The 20,928-nt window shown below is 53.4% G+C and overlaps 1 protein-coding gene across 7 annotated transcripts in view; it reads left to right on the top strand.

Moving 5' to 3' along the window:
* Positions 1-20,928, top strand: part of SH3PXD2A (SH3 and PX domains 2A) — a 242,582-nt gene that overhangs the window by 160,809 nt on the left and 60,845 nt on the right. For 3 of the 7 annotated variants that reach the window (XM_047824949.1, XM_047824947.1, XM_047824952.1), the window contains one exon: positions 16,853-16,897. The exons of the other annotated variants lie outside the window; for them this stretch is intronic. In XM_047824949.1, the coding sequence (XP_047680905.1) occupies positions 16,853-16,897 (45 nt within the window). The remainder of the gene's footprint in view (positions 1-16,852; positions 16,898-20,928) is intronic. 7 annotated transcript variants of the gene reach the window in all.

Below are 20,928 nucleotides of genomic sequence, written 5' to 3'. Positions count from 1 at the left end.
GTCAGGAAAGAGAGCTCATTGCAGCCTCATCAGGGGACATTATCTGGGAAGAGGAGTGTTTTTTCTGGTTGGGGGCAGAGAACAGGAAACTTTGGTAATCAAGAGACAGCACTTGTGCAAAGGAGGAACAGCAGGGCCAAGCATGGCTTGTTTGGAGATCTTATTGAGCACCAGCTGTATGCCAAGTGCTGTGTAAGGTGTTGAGGTTACAGGGATGTGTCTGTCTGCCCTTGAGGAGTTTGCAAAGTGAAATAAGGCAGAAAAAGACAAGTATATGACTTTACTCATATGTGGAATTTAAGATACAAAACAGATGAACATAAAGGAAGGGAAGCAAAAAAGATAAAAACAGGGAGGGAGACAAACCATAAGAGACTCTTAAATACAGAAAACAAACTAAGGGTTGCTGGTGGGGTGGTGGGTGGGGGGATGGGCTAAATGGGCAAGGGGCATTAAGGAGGACATTTGGGACGAGCACTGGGTATTATTTGTAAGTGATGAATCACTAAATTCTATTCCTGAAATCAGTGTTATGCTATATGTTAACTAACTTGGATGTAAATTTTAAAAAATAATAATAAATATAAATAAATAAGTATTAAGGAGAAAAAAAAAACGTCCTGTTAGAGGGAAACAAGGAAGTGACATGGTTTCCTGAGGAAGAGTCGTCCAGGCCAAGGGTACAGCCAGTACAAAGGCCCTGGGGTAGGAGTACGCTGGCCTGCTCCAGGCATGGTAGGGAGGTCTGTGGCTAGGGTGGAAGATAGTGGAGGACGAGGTGGTAGGACGTGAGAGCAGAGAGGTGGCTGGGGCTGGGGGGAGCAGCCCAGTGCAGATAGGCCTTTGCAGGCCTTTTCAAGGGTTTTGACTTCTGCTGTAAGTGAGATGAAGAGCCATTAAGGGATTCTGAGGAGGGGGTCGAGGGGTGGGGCATGATCTGACTTAGATCTCAGAAGGATTCTTCTGCCTGGTGAGTGGAGGTGGACAAGGAGAGGAGATGGGTGAGAGGTCTTGAGAATTCCAGCAGCAATGCAGGGGGAGATGCCCTCACCGTGGCTGGATTTTGGTGATTGGGTGTGGGGCACAAGGGGTTCCTGTGGGTGCTGGGGAGCACCGGTCAGTCCCACTTGCCAATCCTGTGGCCTTGGGCAGGTCCCTCCACCTGAGTCGGCGGCCTCACCTTTCTGTTGTGTTGGTCGGGGTTCAACTAGAGAAACAAACCCAGGGGGAGCTATGTAGCAGGAGATTTCTTGCAAGGAATTGGTCACACAGTAGTTGGGGCTCGCTTTGCAAGTCTGAGACCCAAGGCCAGCCTGGCGCCACCGTGCACAGGTGAAATTTCCTCCTCAGTGAAGCCTCAGCTCTGCCTGCAAGGCCTGATTGACTGAGCACTACCCCCCCACCCCAAGTTTTAGGACAATGTCCCTCAAAAGAAACTGTGTTTAGAGTTCTTCCCGTGGCTACGAGGTCCTCCCTTGTACGCATTCAATCCAGGGATGTTGACTGAGCACGCGGGCCTGAACTACAGTACAGGATGGTTTCAGATAATTCTTGGACTTCAGGAGCCTCAGTCCGGTGGAGACAAGACTTATAAATAAATACACAGAAGGGAAGTGGGGTGTATGCCCGAGGCTGGAGTGGTCAGGGAGCATTTCAGAGGAGGTGATGTTGCTATGCGTTTTGAAGGAGGTATAGGGATTGGCTAGCACGACAACACTTGCCGTGGTTTTGTTTTTGTTTTTTAATATTTATTTTTGAGAGAGAGAGAGAGAGAGAGACCAAGTGTGAGCGGGGGAGGGGCAGAGAGAGGGGAAGACACAGAATCTGAAGCAGGCTCCAGGCTCTGAGCTGTCAGCACAGAGCCCGATGTGGGGCTCGAATTCATGAACCCTGAGATCATGACCTGAGAGCCAAAGTCGGACGCTCAACCGACTGAGCCACCCAGGTCAACTTTGTCACATCTGCAAAACACCTTCCCCAGAAACACCTAGAGTCCTGTGTGGTGGGATAACTGGGAACTGTAGCCTAGCCAGGTTGACACATAAAACTGGCTGTCACACCTGTAAAGTGAAGGGGTTGTCAGAGCAGTCTCCTGTCCCAGAGTGCAGAGGAGGTGGTGCAGTGAAGGGCTTTGTGCAGAGGTCAAGGAGGTGGTGCAGTGAAGGGCTTTGTGCCTGGTGGTTAGGGAGGGTCTGTGGCTGGTGGTCGTGCTTGGCTTCCTGCAGGAGCTGAGAGGGGGCTGGAGCAGGCTCCCCAGAGCAGAGGGTCCTCTCTGACCTGAAAAAGATCCAATGCTCCCCTCCCATTTCTGGAAGCTGCATTTCTCCACAGCCCGGCTGCGGTGATCTGAGTTTCACCACCAGGGGGGGCAGGCAGCCGCGGATCCTGTGGTTTCCTCTTGGCCCGGCATCGGGAATGCTTGCTAGGCAGAGGGCCTGCAGCTACTTTAAACGCAAATGAGGTTACTCAAGAGTGTTTCAAGTTTGTTCTTTTGGGCACGTGTTGATATTCCTCCTGAAATCCTGTTTACTTTATACTTTTCCTTGGAAATGTGGCAAGTTCAGTCCGACTTCCATTTTACTGATATAAAATCTGCATTATTGGGCAAAGTTAATGATGTCAGTGTTACTCTGGGGTCATTGCATAGAAGCATGTTGCCTGAAGGTAAGAGTTTAGGTTTGAGGGTCAGACGTATGGGGTTTGAACCCCAGCCATGCCATGTGTTTGCTCTGTGGCTAGCAAGTTGCTTAACCTCAGATCCTCATGCCCTATAGTGAATATGGGGGATAAAATAGCATCTTTCTCATTAAATGTAAGGATCATCGTAGCAGAGGTCCTGGCCCGAAGCAAACTCCCAAAGAGAGCAGCTGCCACTGTTATTGTTTTGAGTTTTGATAGATCCTGAAAGGAGGTGAGAAGTTGGTCTTACCTTTGATGCACGAGTTAAAAGACCCACTTGAAACATGTATTTTCCTTTTCTAAGCCCTAGGCCTGGCCTCAGAGGAGACAGAACCTAGACCCCACCATTGCTGAGTATTCTGTACAGTTCAGAACATGGATTCTGGAACCAGAATGTGTAGTTTCATGTCCCAGCTCTGTCAGCTGTGTGGTCTTAAGCAAGTCCTTAACTTCCCTGTGCCTCAGTTTCCTAGTCTGTGAAATGGGAATGATGATAGCACTTCATCCAATTGTCTGTGGCTTGAATACAACTACTACATATAAAATGTTAACTCCACAGACCGTGCCTCCCACAGTCAACACTCACTGAGGGTTAAGCCATTTAAAGAAAAAAATTTTTAATGTTTATTTTTGAAGGAGAGAGAGACAGACAGACAGAGCATTAGCGGGGGAGGGCAGAGAAAGAAGGAGACACAGAATCCAAAGCAGACTCCAGGCTCCAGCTGTCAGCGCAGAGCCCAATGCTGGTCTCAAACTCACAAACTGTGAGACCATGACCTGAGCCAAAGTCGGCTTAATAGACTGAGCCACCCAGGCGCCCAAGCCATTTTTATTGTGAATAGGAAGCAGCACCACTGGTATCCAGCTGTCAAACAGGAGGGACCACTGGCCTTGCTGTTTTCCCTCCTCCAGAAGGAACCCCTCCCCATCGTATGGGAGAAGGTGGGGTGTGCACCATCTCATAATTGCTGGTAAATCTTGTAACAGCCTGGGCAGGTGGTCTTGTCTTCATTTTATAGACCAGCAGAGGTAGGTGGACCTTGCCCACAGTCACCTAGCCAGATAGACACAGGATTTGAATCGGGCCCTCCTGATCCAAACCTCTTCCACTGAAGTCTGTTCCATCTTGAACAAAGACCCAAGGGATCCACGGGTGACCAGGACTTGGGCTCTGAAGGCCTCTAGCAGACTGGGATGGGGGCTGCCCCAAGAGAATACGCCTGAGGTATCTAGAGGGAACTTACTGGCAACAAGGGGAAAGGGTTTTTTTTTACAGGGTGTGACTAATATACTCTTCATTTGTTTTTGTATGAATTTGGTTTTTAATGAAGTAGATTTGCTTAAAGCATAAGTATTGGCTACTATGAGAAGTTTATCTACCCGCCTCCTGTAGAGGAAGCATCTAAGAGGGGCTGCTGTCTGTCCAAGGTGGGAGTGGGCAGAACTGGTCTGCTGGTCACACTGCCACCAAGCCCTGGAACTAGGCAGAGGTGTGAGCAGGGACATTATAAAGCAGAGAAAGTGGGTGTGTGAGGCCTCTGGGGCTGCCCTCCCCCCAGAGGAAGATCCCCATAGGGCAAAGAGCAAGGCTGGGGCCTGATCTGCTCACCAGCCGCTCAGGAAGAGGGACAGAGTCACAGCAGACAGCAGCAGCTTTCCTTGAGGCTTTCATTTCTCTTAAGCGATTGCTGGTCCCTGGCCCCAGGCCCCATGGGAGTTCACGGTTCAGCTGAGGAAGGAGGATATTGTCAGGGACTCATCAGTGAATGCAAGACAGCATAGGTTGTGATCCACAAGCTGTGAGAGTCAACTAGAAGGGGGCAGGGCTAGACAAGATAGGAGAGGCCAGAGAGGAGCAGAGGGGTGGGCAGGTGCCTCTGGTGGGAGGGCTGGGCATGAGCAAGGCCTTAAGAGGCTGGAATCAGGGTGAGGAATTTGAGGGAAGGAGAGGTGTCTAGCCTGACAGGAGTGGAAAGAGGGCTGGGGAAGGAGAGAACAGGAGAGGAGTCTGGAAAGGAAGCCTTGGAGGCTACATCAGCAAGACTTTTGAAAGCAATTTCCAAGGCTTTCTGGTCTGCCCGAGCCACCCATCCTCAGTGAGAAAGGCCCAGGCTGCTCAGAGAACACGGCCAAGATATTCCTGGCACCCTCCAGCGGACTGTTCCAAAAGTGAACGTGTCTCCTGAAGGCATCGCCTTCTGGCACATCTCACCCGGGCTGGTGTTTTTAAACAATTCTTATTTTCATGGCTCCGGGTCCTCCGCCTGATGTCAACCCTGGAGTTCAAAGCCAACTAATTGTAAATGAAAGGAGGATGATTGATCTGGCAGCCCCACAGCCAGCCCATGTGGCAGTGATGGGATGGAGAAAGTGAACACGCTGCTCACGTGTGTGTCTGTGCTGTCACTCCCCCAGCCAGAGTCAGCGTGGCCCTGCTGCCCCACTGGCCTGGACATGAAGCATAGTTAGGTGGGCACACGTGGAGGGCTCCTGGCGTCACCTGCCTCACCCCCCTGCTAGCTTTGATTCCCTCTGCCCTGCTGTTCTCTCTGCCCCTCGCTCTTGTCTCCCAGCTTCCTCTACCAGGAAAGCAGGAGGACAGTCTGCAAATGAACAGCACGTACAAAGGCTGGAGGTGTGCTTCAGAGTCCTTGGCCTGCTCACTGAAGTACCAGTCCCCAGGCCCTGTCCAGATCTGCTGAGTCAGCATCTCCAGGGGTGGTGCCTGGGAATGTGCAGGTTTGATGGGCTCTCCGGGGATTCTGAGATCGAGCCAGAGTTGAATTTGAGATGGGTCATCCTTGTGGGTTGATGGCGGTGTTGGGGGTAGACAGGCAGCGAGTCTGCACAAGCATTGGTATCCTCATGGTGCACTGTGACTGGACGGGGCTGCGCCTGGAAGATTCACTCAGTTGTCTACCAAGTTGGGGCAGAGGGTGGGCCACCAAGGGAAAGGGGGACCCGTCCAAGGACGGAGAACCGTGGCCCAGCAGTCAGGGCTAGGAGAATGGCTAAGGGGCCTGCCCAAGCCCTGAATTCCCTCCTGGCCTCATCAGGAGGCAGTGACGAGACTCCGTCTGCCTTTTATTTCCACAAGGTTGTCTTCTTGGGGGTAGGAAACACCCACGTTGTGGTCCAGCAGAGAAATGCTTCCCACCGTAGCCGTCAGCCAGAAAATAATGTGCTCCTCGCTTCGGCTTTTGGTTTATAGACATGTGACAAAAGAGGCAGCATTTCCAGTAATGATGAAGCCAGTGGAAAAACAAAGATTTGGGGGAAATGTGCATTACTTATTGTTTTAGCACCTTTTTCTGATCTAAAGTTACTTTGTTTAGAAACAGAAATGTGGCGTGTGTAACTTTGTTGGCTCGTGGCATTTTTATAATTGGTCAGTTCTGAAATGTGAAGACAAAGGAAAATTTTCCAAAGTTTCAGTAAAAATTAGACGTTTGCAGGGGGGAAAAAAGTGTTTTTCCCTGACTCTGTCTGCTTTGCCCCTGGATCTAGTTATTGCCACAACATGCCCTGGTATGTTGATGTATGAACATCATATGAAGGTATGAAGATGTATTTGTTAATGTTAGAACTGGAGTTGTGCACTGAGGGAGGAAACTAGGTGGTGTCAAAGTCTCTTCTCTTCCCTCCCCTCCCCTCCCCTTAACTTTCTTGTGCTCGGAAGGAAGAGTGGTCACCTCCTGGTGATCCTTCCCCCTGACACTGCTTCTCGCTAATGGATGCAGCATTGTAGGAGACCCCATTGGTGTCTGGGGGCTGGAGTGTTGGATCCAGGTCAGGATTGGGTGCCTGGCTATTTCCGGCAGGAGGGTGAGGTCCTTACAAAGCTGTGATAACAGACCAATGACAAGAGACCAAACTAAGACTGTCTTTTGTGCATTGGTGGTGGCCCCCTGGGGAAAGCTTGCAAACATGCAGATTTTCACACCCCTTGTGGCAGATCTTTCAGAATGGGACAAGTTCTTCTGGTCTGTCAGCTCCCCTGCCGTGCAGCATCCCTCCCTGGAGCCTTTTAATGCCAAGAGCCCCTCATCCGTTCGCACTTGCATTTGATCACAGGGTTGTGATGAAGGAGGGCTCTTTCCTCAGCTGCTTCCATGACCTCGGTTGCTCTCTGCTCTGAGTGCACAGCTTCGTCACCAGTGGCAGCTCTCCCCTGGGTAGGGGGAGAGCCCTTAAAGGCTAAATTGATAGGAAGTGGGTTTCTGAGTGGATGCTGGTCCTAGACTTCCCAGCTAGGATGAGATGGTTCCTGCCATACCCATAGCAGACCTCACTGGCTCTGCCACGGCTGCCTTGTAGATTTCTCCCACGAACACCTGAGCACCTCTCTCCCAGGCCCTGCAGTAGAAGTCAGGGGATAGCAAGATGGATAGGATGAGGTCCTTGTCCTCAGGACTGTCAGTTGGGTGCAGGAGGTAGGAGAGTAAACAGCAGTTCTGATACAACATCCAAGCGTTGTGATGGAGGTGGGGCAGAGTGAGAGGGAGCCTCCCCTTGGGAGGCACACAGCCCTGCCTGGGGGTGCCGAGCAAGGCTTTCCACACTGGGTTTTCTGAGGTTTGTAAATGAGTCAGCCTGGAAAAGAGGGAGAGAGGCCGCACAGAGGACATCTGGCCAGCCTCGGCATCAGCAGAGCCACGTCTTCTGTCATCCACATGCCCGCAGTGCCTACTGGCTGGTGCTACTTCAGAGATGCTGTTGCAAATGGCCGCTCACTTGCTAAAGTTGTTGAAGCTTAAAAAGTTCCAGTTATAAAATTAGTCCTTTTCCCTGGGCTGGGGAGAATTTGCCCTAAGAGCCACCTCTGACCCTTTCCTTATCAGGAGGACTCTAGCTTCCAGCTGCCCCCTGGGGGACACATGTCCTTGCCTGTGAAAGGAGCATGAATCTGGATTCCATACAGTTCCAGGGCCATGCCTGCCCTAGCCGGGTGCCCAGCACCAAATATCCGACTGACATCTCCACTGGGGAAGGAATATCCAGCCAGCGAGTGCCCCCCCGCCCCCGGCGGTTTGGTGATTGCCCATGACTGACAGGACAGAGAAAGAGCAGCCCTTTCATACCACAAGTGAAGACCAGGGGGACCCAGAGGATGGTCCCGTTTTCCCACACTTCCATAATGAGCCAGGACAGGGCCCTCTGAGCACCGATCTCCTTCCTGACTTTCCCTGGGGGTAGAAGGTCAGTGTTCAGCACAGATCCTGAGCTCTGATGCCAAAGGGTTAACTCTGTGCTCCCCGGAGAGCTCACACACTCCTGACCGCTGTCCTCCTGGCCCTCCCAGTTGTGCCTTCTGGGAATAGCCTGGTCACGTGTGAGCCAGATGTGGGGATTTCCCAAGCAGCGATGTGTGCGCAGGCACACAGGCACACACATCCACGCACGCGCGTATGCACACACTGCTCTGTTGACGTGGCATCTGAGAGCTCGGGGGATTGGTCCAGATCCATGCAGAGCACGAGACAGATGGGGGTGAGGAGAGGCCCAGGGGTTCCTGGCACATACCGTGGGGGGCTGCTCCAAGCCCTGCTGAGCCTGCTCCCAGCAGACATTATAGATAAGCCAATTCTGGCTCAGACGCCTGTTTCCTGCAACATCCATCTTGCCATAGACCATATTGGTTATGGATACATTTTTAAAATAATCTCTTTGAAGGGCTTTACAGCAGATGCTGGACCAGAGCCTTTTAGGGATGTTCTGCCGGGCCTGGGGGAGGTGGAGTGAGGGGACGCCTTTCCGTGAGCCTCTCTGCCTAGCACGAGCTAGGCTCAGGGTCTTGAGAAGGCCTATTTGTGGCTCAGAAGGCAAAACCTGGACTAGAGATATGCAGGGCCCTAGGTGCCAAGAGGACCCCAGGTCAGTGAGGTAAGCCGGGCCTCCGTTTCCCCACAAAGCCCTTGGGACTGAGTGCAGTGAGTGTGCACCCTTCCATCAGCCACTCAAGACTTACTGGCACCACCTACAGTGTTCAGGGTGCTGCAAGGATGCTGACCGGGATAAGAGCCTGAAGGAACTTCAGATCTGATTGGAGAGACTCATAACAAATTGTGATTAAGCACCTACTGTGTGCCAGATACTTGCTAGGACTGTAGCACTGGGCAGATATTCTGGAGCCAGCTGACACGGTCAGTGAACATTACAGAGATCCTTCCCAGGGCACAATGAGGGAGGCTGGCACCCCTTGGAAAGTGGGTTATCCTCAGTCTCAGTTCAGGCGTCAACTCTGCCTTGGCCCGCAGCCCCTCATCCCCACCCATGTCCCGCTGCAGTCGATGGCAGTGTCCAGCCACATGTCAGCTGCAGCCTTGTGAGTCTTACCCCAGAGGGGGTTCTCATTGTAGATGTGAGGCCTTCAGGACTCTTTCCTGCTGCATCGCCCCCCACAGACCTCCACCTGGGGTGCACCCTGCTGTGTCTGGCCTCCGCCTGCCCTGCGCTTGGCTCTCTGCAGCCTCAGGGAGTGAGGAGACACTTGAAGGGCAGCCCTGGCAGTGCCAGGCAGCTACACTGCCTCCCTCCCAAACCCACATGACTCTTGATGCAGACAGGAACACCTGGGTAAATATTCGTGCCCCTGTGCCCCCCCAAGCTTGGAGACAGATGGTGGAGAGTCGGTTTGTCATAGCCAAGGGCGCCCTACTGTGTGCGTGGCGGATGCTCATTAAATAGTCGGCAGTTGGGTCGCCTGGGTGGCTCAGTCGGTTAAGCGTCCAACTTCAGCTCAGGTCACGGGACTCAGTCTGTGAGTTTGAGTCCCGCGTTGGGCTCTGTGCCGACAGCTCGGAGCCTGGAGCCTGCTTCGGATTCTGTGTCTCCTTCTCTCTCTCTGCCCCTCCCCTGCTCTCTCTCTCTCTCTCAAAAATGAATAAACATTAAAAAAAAAAAACTAATAACCTGATCATCTGAAAGCAAGAGTCCAGTCTGGAGGAAACAAGACATTGCACTTTTTGTAGCCCTGGGAATATTGGTCGTGAGTCCCTTGCTGCTGATCTCCATTACTCACTCATGGCTCTTATGGAGACTGAGCCAGGGAGACAGACGGGCTCCAGGGCTGGGGGGCTGGGAACCCGCAGCTGCTCACCTCATCCTGCACTGCTGGCCCTTGTCTCTGCTCCCGCCTCATCCTCACAGATCCTGGCTTTGGCTGGGGGAGCCGATGGGTGGGGCAACGGGAGGAGGATATCCCAGTAGGTGGGAGAGGACCACCAAGGCAGACCACCCCAGGGAGTGGGGAGGTGGCTGGGATCCTGGAACTCTGAACAGTGTTAAGTTTGTCTCTTTTCTGCACACCACCACCCCAGCATGGGGAGAGGTGAGAACCTGAGAACTGAGGGGGAGACCGCAACCCAAGGGGATGCCGTGGGGTCGAGCAGCAGCTGCTGGGAGTGGGGCTCAGAACCCCGCCAGCCTCCCCCCTACCCCAGCACCCCTCTGTCCACCCACGGCTCCTCTGACTAACCACGGCACCTGTCTTTCACCAGGACGCTTTGGGTCTTTTCAACAGGATGGAGGGGCAGCCCTCCCCACCGCCACCACCTCCCAGCCAGAGGCATCTGTGGCCCCTCTGCCCACACCCACTAGGGCTGGGCTGTCTCTGCTGGCCCCAGACGTGGCCTAGGTGGGCGCCCTTGGACTTAGTCCCTGAGGGACTGTGGAATGGCTCCAGGTCCAGCCCGGCCCCCACCCTACCCCATTCCCCACCTGAGGAGGGAAACTGACTGTTCTCTGACTGCATAGTTCAGCGGCCTGTGGGCCAGTAGTACATTCCTGCCCTGGGTTGGGCTGCCCCCACGCAGACTCTGGATTCTGGGAAAGACAACTCCTGGGAAAGGAGGCAGACCCCTTCTGATTGAGACCAAAATGAATAGGAATAATGGCTGCATGTGCAAAGGAAAGCCCAACAGAAATAATGAGCCACTGGCCAATGGCTGGGGAGAATCCAGAGAATGAAGTCCCCTGTTTTAGGCCGCTTTGTTCCCAGTTCCCAGCCAGCCTGCCTGGGCTCGAGTCTGGCTCAAGTCTTGCTGTGGGGCCTTGGGAAGAAGCTCACATTTTGCATCTATAAGTTACAGACTGCTGTGAGGATTAAATTAGTGCTCAGAAAATGTCTAGCCAGTGCCTAGCATGAGTGTTAGAGAGTGGGAACTGGTAAGATTTATCTAGCCCCCAGCCCTGCCACTCACTTGCTGTGTGTTCTTAGACACATTTCTTGCCCTCTTGGTCCTAAGTCCCCACATGCTTCTTCTAGCCTTTGGAATACCACCAGGAAGCCAGAGATGCTGGTGGGGAAGGGACCTGGAGACAGACAATGGCCAGTCTTCCCATTTAGCATTTGCCTTCTGTCTTCAAGATGATACGCATCAGAAATCCAGCCCTACTAAATATATTCTTGAGTATTTGTTTGTTCAGCTCAGAGTTCTTAGGGTCCCTTCTAAGCATGGGGCCCTGTGGGACACCCTGGATCACATGCACCTGAAGCTAGCCCCAGTTTGGAGGCTGGGAGAGTAGGAGGCAGGGCCAGGGGTCTGAGCTGTCTGTCGCATGAACCCCTCACTGCTCCAGTCCAGGGGCATGATTTTTTTTTTTATCATGCTGCCGCTCACCCAGGATCCAGTCCTGGAGCTGACCACGTGAGCAGGAGCTCACACACCTGACAACTGTATACTTCCGAACTCGCACCCACGTAGCTTTCGATTGCTATTCACGTTTGAACTATTGCCGTTTTCTTTCTTAGCCGTCTTAATTCAATGCCGTGCTTGTTTCCAGACGGCATTCCTATCGCTTTCACCGTCGTGCCTCGGTTTCTGCTGCTTGGAGCACAGCAACCTATTTCAGGCCCTCTAAAGTGGAGATATCACAGAGGCCAAAACGACTTCTTTTTGTAAAGGAAGCCTTCTTTGTGAAGGACTGTTAGCCCTGGAGGGCGGTTGTAAAGATCTGAGCTCTTCCATGCCTGTGAGCAGACAGCGCCTGGCCTCCAACAAGGGGTGTGTTCGCTCCTGGCAAGGTAGCATCTCCCGCTACTACTGTTCCGTGGCAGAGTGAGCAGCTCTTGGGCCCTGGTTGGCTCATGGCCTGAAAGCAGTGGTTGAGCTTCCCGGTGGCTTAGTCAAAAAGGAAAAGAAACACGGAGCCTCTAGGAAACCCAAGAAATCCAGCCCTGTGCAAAGTTTGGTTGTATAAAAGGGGAGGAAAGACTGGGCTGCAGCTGATGTTAGAACCCAGTTCAAGGCTGCAGTGAGGAAGAACAGCAGCAGAACTCCGGAGGAGGGAGGGGTCTGGAGGGCTCAAGCGCACTGACTGCCGAAGAATAAAAGGACGGGGGCGCACCTGGGTGGCTCAGTCAGTTGAGCAGCCAGCTTCGGCTCAGGTCATGATCTCACGGTTTGTGGGTTCAAGCCCCGCGTCGGGCTCTATGCTGACAGCTTAGAGCCTGGAGCTTGCTTCGAATTCTGTGTCTCCCTCTCTCTCTGCCCCTCCCCTGCTCACGCTCTGTCTCTCTCAAAAATAAATAAACATTAAAAAAAAAAAAAAAGGACAGGGGTGCTCATTCCATTCGAGGCCCCTGGTGGGGTCCCTGCTTCTCCTCCCCTCTCAGAGGAGGGCTGTGGATGCTGATGCAGTGGGTGACCCTGCCCTTGGCTGGCTCTCCCTCCCTGAGGAGTTTGGGTTGCTGGCCGCTCTCCTGTCTCTCCCACCTGGGCTCACAGCCCACTCTGGATTTATTAGCTTGGATGGGTGGGACTCGCTTTACACCAGGGAAGGATTCCTGGAAACAATGGTTTGAGACTCAATTTGGGCAAATTGAACCCACTTCTCACTGCTCTGGAGTTACTCAAGGTTAACCGTGCTAGGAACCCGTCACTTTCCTAACTTCACTCTATCCAGGTGTGTGTTTATGTAGTACTTGGGCACGTGTGTGTTGGGGGGGCGGGGAGCTTCCTTCAAGTCAGGGGCACCTGTGCTGTTGTTCTTTGGTTTCTCACAATCACCTGGACCTGACAAGAAGTAGGTTCAGTATCTAAGAAGTGTCCTCAGGTCACCGCATTTGGCCAGGACCTGCAGGCACCTGGTTTTCTCAGAGCCTGGATTCTTGCTGATCTGGGAGCACTATGGGATGGCCGAGGGAGCGACCCTGTCTCCCCACCTCCTGCCTCCCAGGCTCACACTGCTTTAGTCACCAGCTTGTCCCCATCACCCACTCCTGCTCTGCCCCAAGGGCCTTGTTCCTACCCCTCCAAAACCTTTCATAGGCATTAGGTCATTTCACTCTCAAAACAACCCTACAAAGAAGATGAGAAAAAGAGGCCCAGAGATAGGCCCAATGCCCCAGGATCAGTGAGCTGAGTGGCAGGGTAAGCACAAGAACCAAGATCTTAAAAGAATTCTTGTTTCTGTTCTCTGCCTTTTTGTTTCTTGAATTAGTTGCTTTTTGCTCTTGAGTTTCCATATATTGAGCATGTGTTTAAGTGGTTTTCCCTGGAAAGGTGGTCGGTTTCTCTAGAAAGATTCGTTTCAGCTGTGGAGCAGTTGCATCATGAAGACTAACAGGTTTCTGCTAGAAGAGTCTAGACCATCACACAAGTGCCTTGGATATCGCCAGGCCCAAATGCTTGATTTTACAGCTGTAAGCATTGAGGCCCAGAGAAGTCAAGCCACTTGCTCAAGGTCACAGAGCTGATTCTCAGCAAAACCAGTTGTGCAGATTCCCAGTCTGGCGCCACTCACTTTCCACTGCCCCTGACCCTGCCCTGTAAGGCCCTTGGTTCTGTCACCAGGGGAGAGGGAGGGAGAGACAGTGGGAGGGCAGGAAGCGGTTGGTTTGTGTCGGTCACAGCTGCTCACTTGGCTGTGCCTGCCCCTTGCTCCCTCATCCCATCCCTCTGTCTCTGCTTTCCCAGCCCTGAGCCAGCAGCCTTGTCTGCCTCCTGGCTGGAGTCTCCTCTGTTCATTGTGAGGAGGCGGGGGTGGGGTGAGGGGTGTCCTTCCCACCCTGGGAGAGGGCTTGCTCGGGTGGGCTGGAGACAAGGCACTCCAAAGTGGGGAGAGATTTGGGGTGGGAGCAGCGGAACTGGATTAATTTTGCAGATCCAGGGGACTGGGAAATAAATCATGTTTTTAAAAAGACAGGCTTGTTTCTGGTCCATTTCCCATTTTCCTTTGGAGAGCAAAGGGAAGGCCTGCTTCTGGGGGGTGCTGGGGGTGGGCATGAGCTTGGGTTGTTCCACACTTAGCAGTGGGGCTCAGTTTCCAGAGGCTGAGAGACCTTTTCCTGTCTGCTCCCCACTCCCTGCCCAAATGCCCAAACCCCAAATGCATCAGACCCTTCAAGATGATTACTGAAAAAATTACCCAAGCAGCAGAGACCTTATGTGCATGTAGTTTAGGTGGGTCAAGAGCCCCCACTTCTCCCACCCAGGGTTTAGGGGTGCCCCCCCCCCCATTGATGAAGACAGCAGCAGCTCCCCTCATCTTCTAGCATGTGTGTTGGCACATCACTGCTCACAGGCCAAGCCCAGCCCGCCATGTCGTTTTTAAGTAAAGTTTTATTGGCACACAGCCCATTCAGTCTTCTACAGACTGTCAGGGGCTGCTTTTGTGCTGTAACAGCAAAGGTGAGTAATCTTGACAGAGACCACATGGCCCACAAAGCCTAAAATGTTGACTCTGGCCCTTTACAGGAAGAGTGTTAACCCCCCGTTCTAGCAAAACGAGCCTTCCTGGGTTCTCAAGGCCTGAGCCAAATAATTGCCCTTGGCTCACTGAAAGAGGTTAACGTTTCCCAAAAGTTTTCCTTCTGACAGCCCAAAAGAAGCCAGAATGGAAGGTGTACAAGTAACAAGTGCAACAGAGATGGGTAGAGATGTGGACCCTCTTAGCTGGCTTGGCACAGGGCTGAGTGGGGCCAGATGGGGCTGGAGTGGGCCTGGTGCTGGGCCTGCGGGGTGGTGAGGATGGCCTTGCTGGGTGGCAGACCACTGGGCCGCATTTGGGGTACAGCAAAAGGGAGTTAGAGCCCCAGCAAGGCGTGGCACCAGGTAATGAGGCCCTCCCCATTTGGAGTTCAGGCCACACCAGCTTCAAGCCTCAGAGGTGTGCCTACCTTGTGTCAGCCCTACCAGGGCATGAAAGTCAGGCCCGCATAGCTCCTGCTGCCCAGGAAGCTTCTGGCTGCGAGTCCAGGTGAGAGACTCTGGCCGTGGAATGTTTGTCTTTGGGGTGCAGTCTTCCAGAGTCCCTCCACCCCCGATCCCAGCTGACCTCGTGTTTGGGGGTGTCAATGGGAAGGCCTCTCTGACTGGGTGCTAGCGTCTTCTCGGCACATCCAGTATCGAACACCGTCTGGTTCTCGTCCTTGTGACTCCAGTAGGGTTTTCCTGGTGCCCTAAGGTTGGTTTGAACGAAGCTTCTGGGAGATGTTGCTGATGGTAGCGAACCGTCGTTGAGCACTGACTGTGGTAGGCACTACGCTGAGTACTTTTTGTGTATTATGTCATTTAACCCTTGTAGCAACCTAGAAAGTAAATATGTCATCTGTGTCAGTTTTTACAAGGGAGGGAACAGGTTCAAGGAGGTTAAGTAAGTCTCTCCAAGGGGAGAATCTGCACAGTCAGACTCCGGAGTCACTAAACCCCTCTACCAGAGCCCCTCACTGCTGGTTTACAATGAGAGCAGGAAGTGACTTGCTGAGTAAGGGGGAATTAGGTGCTTTAATTTATGACTAGCATCAACTGATCACCTGGAGTCTGTAGCCCCACACCAGGTGGACACCGTACTAGCTGTGTGACCTTGGGCAAGTTACTTAACCTCTCTGGTTAATTTTGCTCATCTGCAAACTGGAGGGAGTACCTAACCATTGTAGGATTATTCTGGAAAACAAAGGAGTTACTATATTTCAGGGCTCAGCGTGACTCTTGGTGTACAATAAATGCTACATGAACCTTTGCTGCTGTTATGATTATCTTTACTGTCACTGGGTCAGGCAGCTCTCCGGGCCAGCACTGGGTGCCTCTCAGACTCGCATCTCAGTGTTTGCTTCTTACCGGCCCCACTGCAGCCAACGCTGTGCTCTTTCGGAGGCGATGAGAAGTTCAGCAGAGAAAGCAGCAGCCCGGGGTGATCCCAGACCTGGTTCCATTTCCGGCTCTGTTACTCTGTGCTTGTGGGAACCTGGGCCAGTCTCCTCCCCTGTAAAATGGGGCGAAAAATGCATACCCACCTCAAGGGACTGTCGAGTGAATGAAGCACTATATACTCTGGGTAGACTGTCAGTGCTTTTAACATGTTGACTCTCTGATACTCTGGAGTTGTTCACACCGTTGATCAGGCTAAGAGCTATCTGCCTCATTATAATGTTATCGTATTACATATGTCCTTTTAGGCGCTTTGACTTTACTCCTCTGTCTTGGCAGAAGGATAACTTCTAACCTCATTTCACAGATAAGGAAACTGAGGTCCAGATCAGACATGACTGTCTGAGCCTGAGATAGAGACCCCATCTCTGATGGTCACTACAGGTCCCAGGCCTTCTGGGTTGGAATTGGGCGTGAGACTCTAAATGAGTCTTCTTCCTTCCATTCTGCCAGGGCCTGTCTTCCTCATTGGGTAGGTCTGGGTCAAGAGCTGGACAAGACATCAGAGCTCAGTGGTGTGGGGCCTCAAGACTGGAGACTGGCCTTGGGCTCTCCAACCCTGATGTCTGAGGGTCCAGGTCCAGGCTGCTGAGCCTGCTGGCCTGGTGAGGATCCTTGGAGCCACCAGGCCCTGTGCGGCCAGCCACCCACCCACATGGCCAGAGAGAAAGGTCCAGGCTGCTTTCTCCAGGGCAGTGATAACCCGCGGGCCCAGTTCCAGGCGGGGATTGTGTAGGATTCTCTGTGCTCCAGAGGATTCCTGCGTTTCGGCAGACACCTCATTATCCCCGTCCGTCCCAGCCGGCTGTGTCCCAGCTCCTCTGTAATCACTCAGGCCCACGCCCAGCAGCCAGCCCAGGGCCAGGAAATCACTCCCCTCCCCTCCCCCGCCTTCCGCCGCCAGCCCAAAGCGGCGCCTGCAGCCACTTGCCCGGTGGACCTCCTGCCTGCCTAACGGTTCTCTCTCCTCCTCTGATTCTCCTCTCTCTCCTGCTGCTGCTTGCTCTCGGGGGACTCGGAAGTGTGGCTCTCCAGCTGGGCTGAGTCTCCCAAGAAGGACGTGACAGGTACTGCCCTGAGTGCATGTGTGTGAGCATGTGTGTCCGGGGGCACGCACGTGTGGGAGCCGGTGCCCGCCGGCCGCGGTCCGCATGCTTCCCTGTGATGCGTAGCAGCCCTTTGTCGGCATGCCGGCCGTCCCCTGGGCCCCCTCTTGCTCTTCCGCTAGCCGTACTCGCTGCCTTCCTTACAACCCTCTCTAGGCCCCAAGTCCAACCTTGGAGGCTTAGATGGGTGATGACCACATAGCACAGTGTGTAAACAGATGCATTTCGGACCCAGAGGTACGGGTTTGTTCCCAGCTCTGCCATGTCCTGGCTGTGTAAACTTAACCTCCCTCAGCAATGCACTGCCCCCTCCCAGGGAGCCTGGCACAGAGAAGGTGCTCAGGTGATGGTGAGGCTACCAGCATCCTGTATGTGAACTCAGCTGGTCATCCCTGTGAGGTGGGCCAGCCAAAGATGGTCAGTCCCACTTCAGGCAGTTACCTTGAGGCAGAGAGCTGAAGTCTCAGCAGCCCCTCCCTGCCCCCAACCCAGCCTGGTTTCCAGGGGCCCTCACTGGGGAGCTGCAGCAGGTTAGGGAATCCTGTGACTGCTGTCACAGCCTCTGAGCCCCAGAGCTTAGAGCTGCCTCTGCCTCAGTGGCCTTGCCAGGCTTTGGGCTTCGTGGCCCAGGATTGGGCCTCAGGGACTTGGGCCTGTGCCTTGTGCCTAGGCAGAGCTGGGCTGGGGATCAGGGGCTTCCCTGGTCTTACTGGCCAGTGGGAGAGAAACCTAGACAGCAGGGTTCTCAGCTGCTAGAGGGAGATGGTGGCAGGCAGAGGGATGGGAATTCCAGAAGGTCTTCTAGGAGCCCCTCCATTTCTGAGAGTGCTACCTCACACACACGCACGTACACGCACGCGCGCGTGCGCACGCGCACACACACACACACACACACACACACACACATTCTGCCCAAACATGTAGCAGAGATTGAAGCTTGGGAGCTGGGGAACAAGGCAGAAGGGTCAGAGGTCAGAGGGGCTGGGCCAGCCCCCACTGTCAGTCAGCCAGAGGCTTGGCCCCACCCCACCACAGCTGTGGGTAAGAACATGGGGGGTCGACGTTTTGGGAGGGGGCCAGAGGAGAAAGGCAACAGGCAGGAGGACCCCTTCCCTGACCCACGCTCCTTGCAGCCATCCTTCTAGTGTTGTCTGTGACGAGGGCCTGGGCCTGACTAATCACTGGGCTTCTGTCCCTTTTTCCCCTCTCCACGAGCCAGTGAGCCAGAACCCACTTGGCCCACAACTATACATTTTATTCATGAAACGTATAGCCTGGCCGCCCAGGGGCCTATGGAGGAGCCGGCAGGCTGAGTCCAGCCTGAGAGGAACCCGTTGTGAGGGGCTAGAGAGACCTTTGGTCGGATGCCAGGGTTTCGTGCGTGGGGGGGGAGGGGAGGGGGTCAAGGACAACATGGGGAGCCTGGGGTGGGGGCTATCACAGGGCTTGGCGTCTCAGGATGAGCCCAGCTGTTTGGAGTGAGAAGCTGAGGGGAAGCAGTGTGGGCTGGGAAAAACCAGCCAGACTTGGAGTTCAGGGCTGGAGTCTTGGGCAAGTTGCCAGCTTTCTCCGGGCCTTGGTTTCCCCATCTGGAATGTCAGAGAGTACATGAGACAGTAAGGGGCAGATGTGGGGGATCCTTGTAGGTAAGATTCCTCGGGCTGCATAGCCTGGCATCTCCCCCAGAGTGGGCCCAGGGGGGCTCAGACCCGGTCTCTAGCTGGCAAGTAAACAGTGCTTGCCTGGAGGTGGGGTTGGACAGAGGCATGTTTCAGGGACACAACCGCAGCCACCCTTTTCCTGGCACGTGTGGCCCTTGCCCTGAGCCGCCTGCTGATTCTGAGGCTGCAGGGGAATCTGAAACCGTCCCGCTTCCCCCCAAATATCCCATTTCCTGTTTGTTTTATAAACACTGTCTGTAGTTTACTTAGGACATTAATCTTGTCACCTCATTCCATGCGCAGAACAGCCCATTGAGGTAGGTACTTGTACTGTACCTGTTTACAAATGAGGAAGCTAAAGCTCAGAGAGGTTAAGTGTCTTCCCCAGGGTCACAGAGCTAGTAAGGGCAAAGCAGGACTGGATCTCAGACTCGAATTTTATGCTTTCACATCATGAATTTCAGACAGTTGAGGCCAGTGCCAGTCCTGGGCATGTACTCTCATCAGGGAGACTCTGGTCTAAAGCACACAGTCTGATTGGGGCACAGTGCCCCACAAGAAATCCAGCAGAGGACAGGAGTGAACCCTGCAGCTGGAAAAATCAGGTGACTCCTGGAGGGTCAGAGATGGTTAGGTAGAATTGGAGTTGGTAGAAGAAGGGAAGGCATTCCAGGCAGGGAGAACAGCTAAGGCAAAGGCTTGGAAGTAAAAACCTACATAAAACAGTGTGGTGGGCACACAGTGCCCTCAGTACATGTGTATTGAATCATGAGTGTTGCCTGGGATGGCCCGGGGCGGGGGGGCAGCTATGTGTCAGGGAACTTGGGGGACTCAAATTGTCAGAAAGACTGAGCTTGAATTTGGCCTTTATTCTGGAGGCAACAGGGACCCATTGAAGGTGTTGGAGCAGAGGACTGACTTGGCAAAAGCCTCACTTAGAAGTTTAAGTTGGCAGCGAGGATCAGGCAAGAGCCAGGGGTCCATCCAGGTGGTAGTAGGAGGAATGCAGGTGTGAGGCAGGGCTCCGGGGAACTGCCAGAGCCCTAGCAGATCCAGCTAGGGGCTCTGAATAACAAGGGGCCCATCCCTGGATGAGACTGTTGCAAAGTCCCCTTCCAACCTGGGAAAGGGTCTCTCTCTAGAAGAAGAAGTACACCCCTTCACCATGCTTCTGTCAAACCCTTCCCATCTAAAGACCAGAGGCTCCATCCACTGCCCCTGCCCTTCCTCCTCCTTTGGGCCGACTTCTCCAGCCCCCAATTTTCCAGGCCTTGGCTGGGAGGGGATCCAAAGCAGCCTTTGTGGGATGACATCACCCACCGGCCCGCCTGCCGAGTGGTTTCTCATCTGGATACCTGCTCCCAGCTCATGCCTGCCCAGGCAGCCCTGGGCAGGCAACACCCTAAGAGGCAGATGCCAGAGTGAGCTGGGAGCCTGCATGTGCTGGGGGAGGGGAGAGCAGCCAGGAGCGCAGAGTGTCTGTGTGTCCATCTGTCCATCCCACAGCCTTTGGACTAGCTTCCAGGAAGTGCCATCGCCTGTCTTCTTGTGCTCTGGAAACCCTGGAGAACACTCTCTTAACTTTTCTACCTGTGTCCCAAATGTCAGTCTTCAGAAAGCTTAGGCCAATTTTCCAAGGGGTTGGGGGGAGGGGGGCGGAATTTTTCCCCTCTTTGAAATCTTGCCTCAGATTTCCTTGGCTTGGATTAAAATAAGCTGAAGTCTCTCCATTCCCCATCACCCCTGCTTGTCCTCTCTAGCAGCTTCTGGCCACAAGCTCGTCACTCCTTGCTCCTCTGTCCTCTGTTTCCCCATCTCCCCTTTTTCCTTTACATAGTTGTCTAGCTTCCCTGAATTTCAGAGGTGAGGCCTTGCCTGGTTTATCTGTATTGGCTCAAAACAAACCACTAAATCACTCTGTTCCTATCTCCGCCCATTTGTTCATTTCATTCATTCATTTTGCAAACACTTGCTGAATGCCTGCTACCTAATGGGCCCTGTGGCCTGCCCAACAGATGTAGCAGCAGTCAACGAGGAACCCACACTCCAGTCTCTATTAAACACCAACCTTGTGCCAGGTGTGTGAAGATAGGGTGAGGCAGGGTCCCTTTGGAAACCGAGGATCAGTGGCTGTCTGTAGGTAGCAAATGGTAGAGAAGTTCAGAACACAAGAGACCATGTCTGGTGAGCTTGGGTTCAAGTCCCAACTCTGTGACCTTAGGAAAATTGCTTACCTTCATGAGCCTCAGTCTGCCTATGTGTAAAATGGGTCTTTGACAGATCCTACCACATAGGGTTGTTGTGAGGATCCAGTGAGAGGGCAAAATGATG

Source organism: Prionailurus viverrinus, chromosome D2 (genome assembly GCF_022837055.1).
Source record: "Prionailurus viverrinus isolate Anna chromosome D2, UM_Priviv_1.0, whole genome shotgun sequence".
NCBI classification, from domain to species: Eukaryota; Metazoa; Chordata; class Mammalia; order Carnivora; family Felidae; genus Prionailurus; species Prionailurus viverrinus.
Note: the sequence above shows the minus strand (reverse complement) of the source record. Positions and strands in the feature narration are given on the sequence as shown.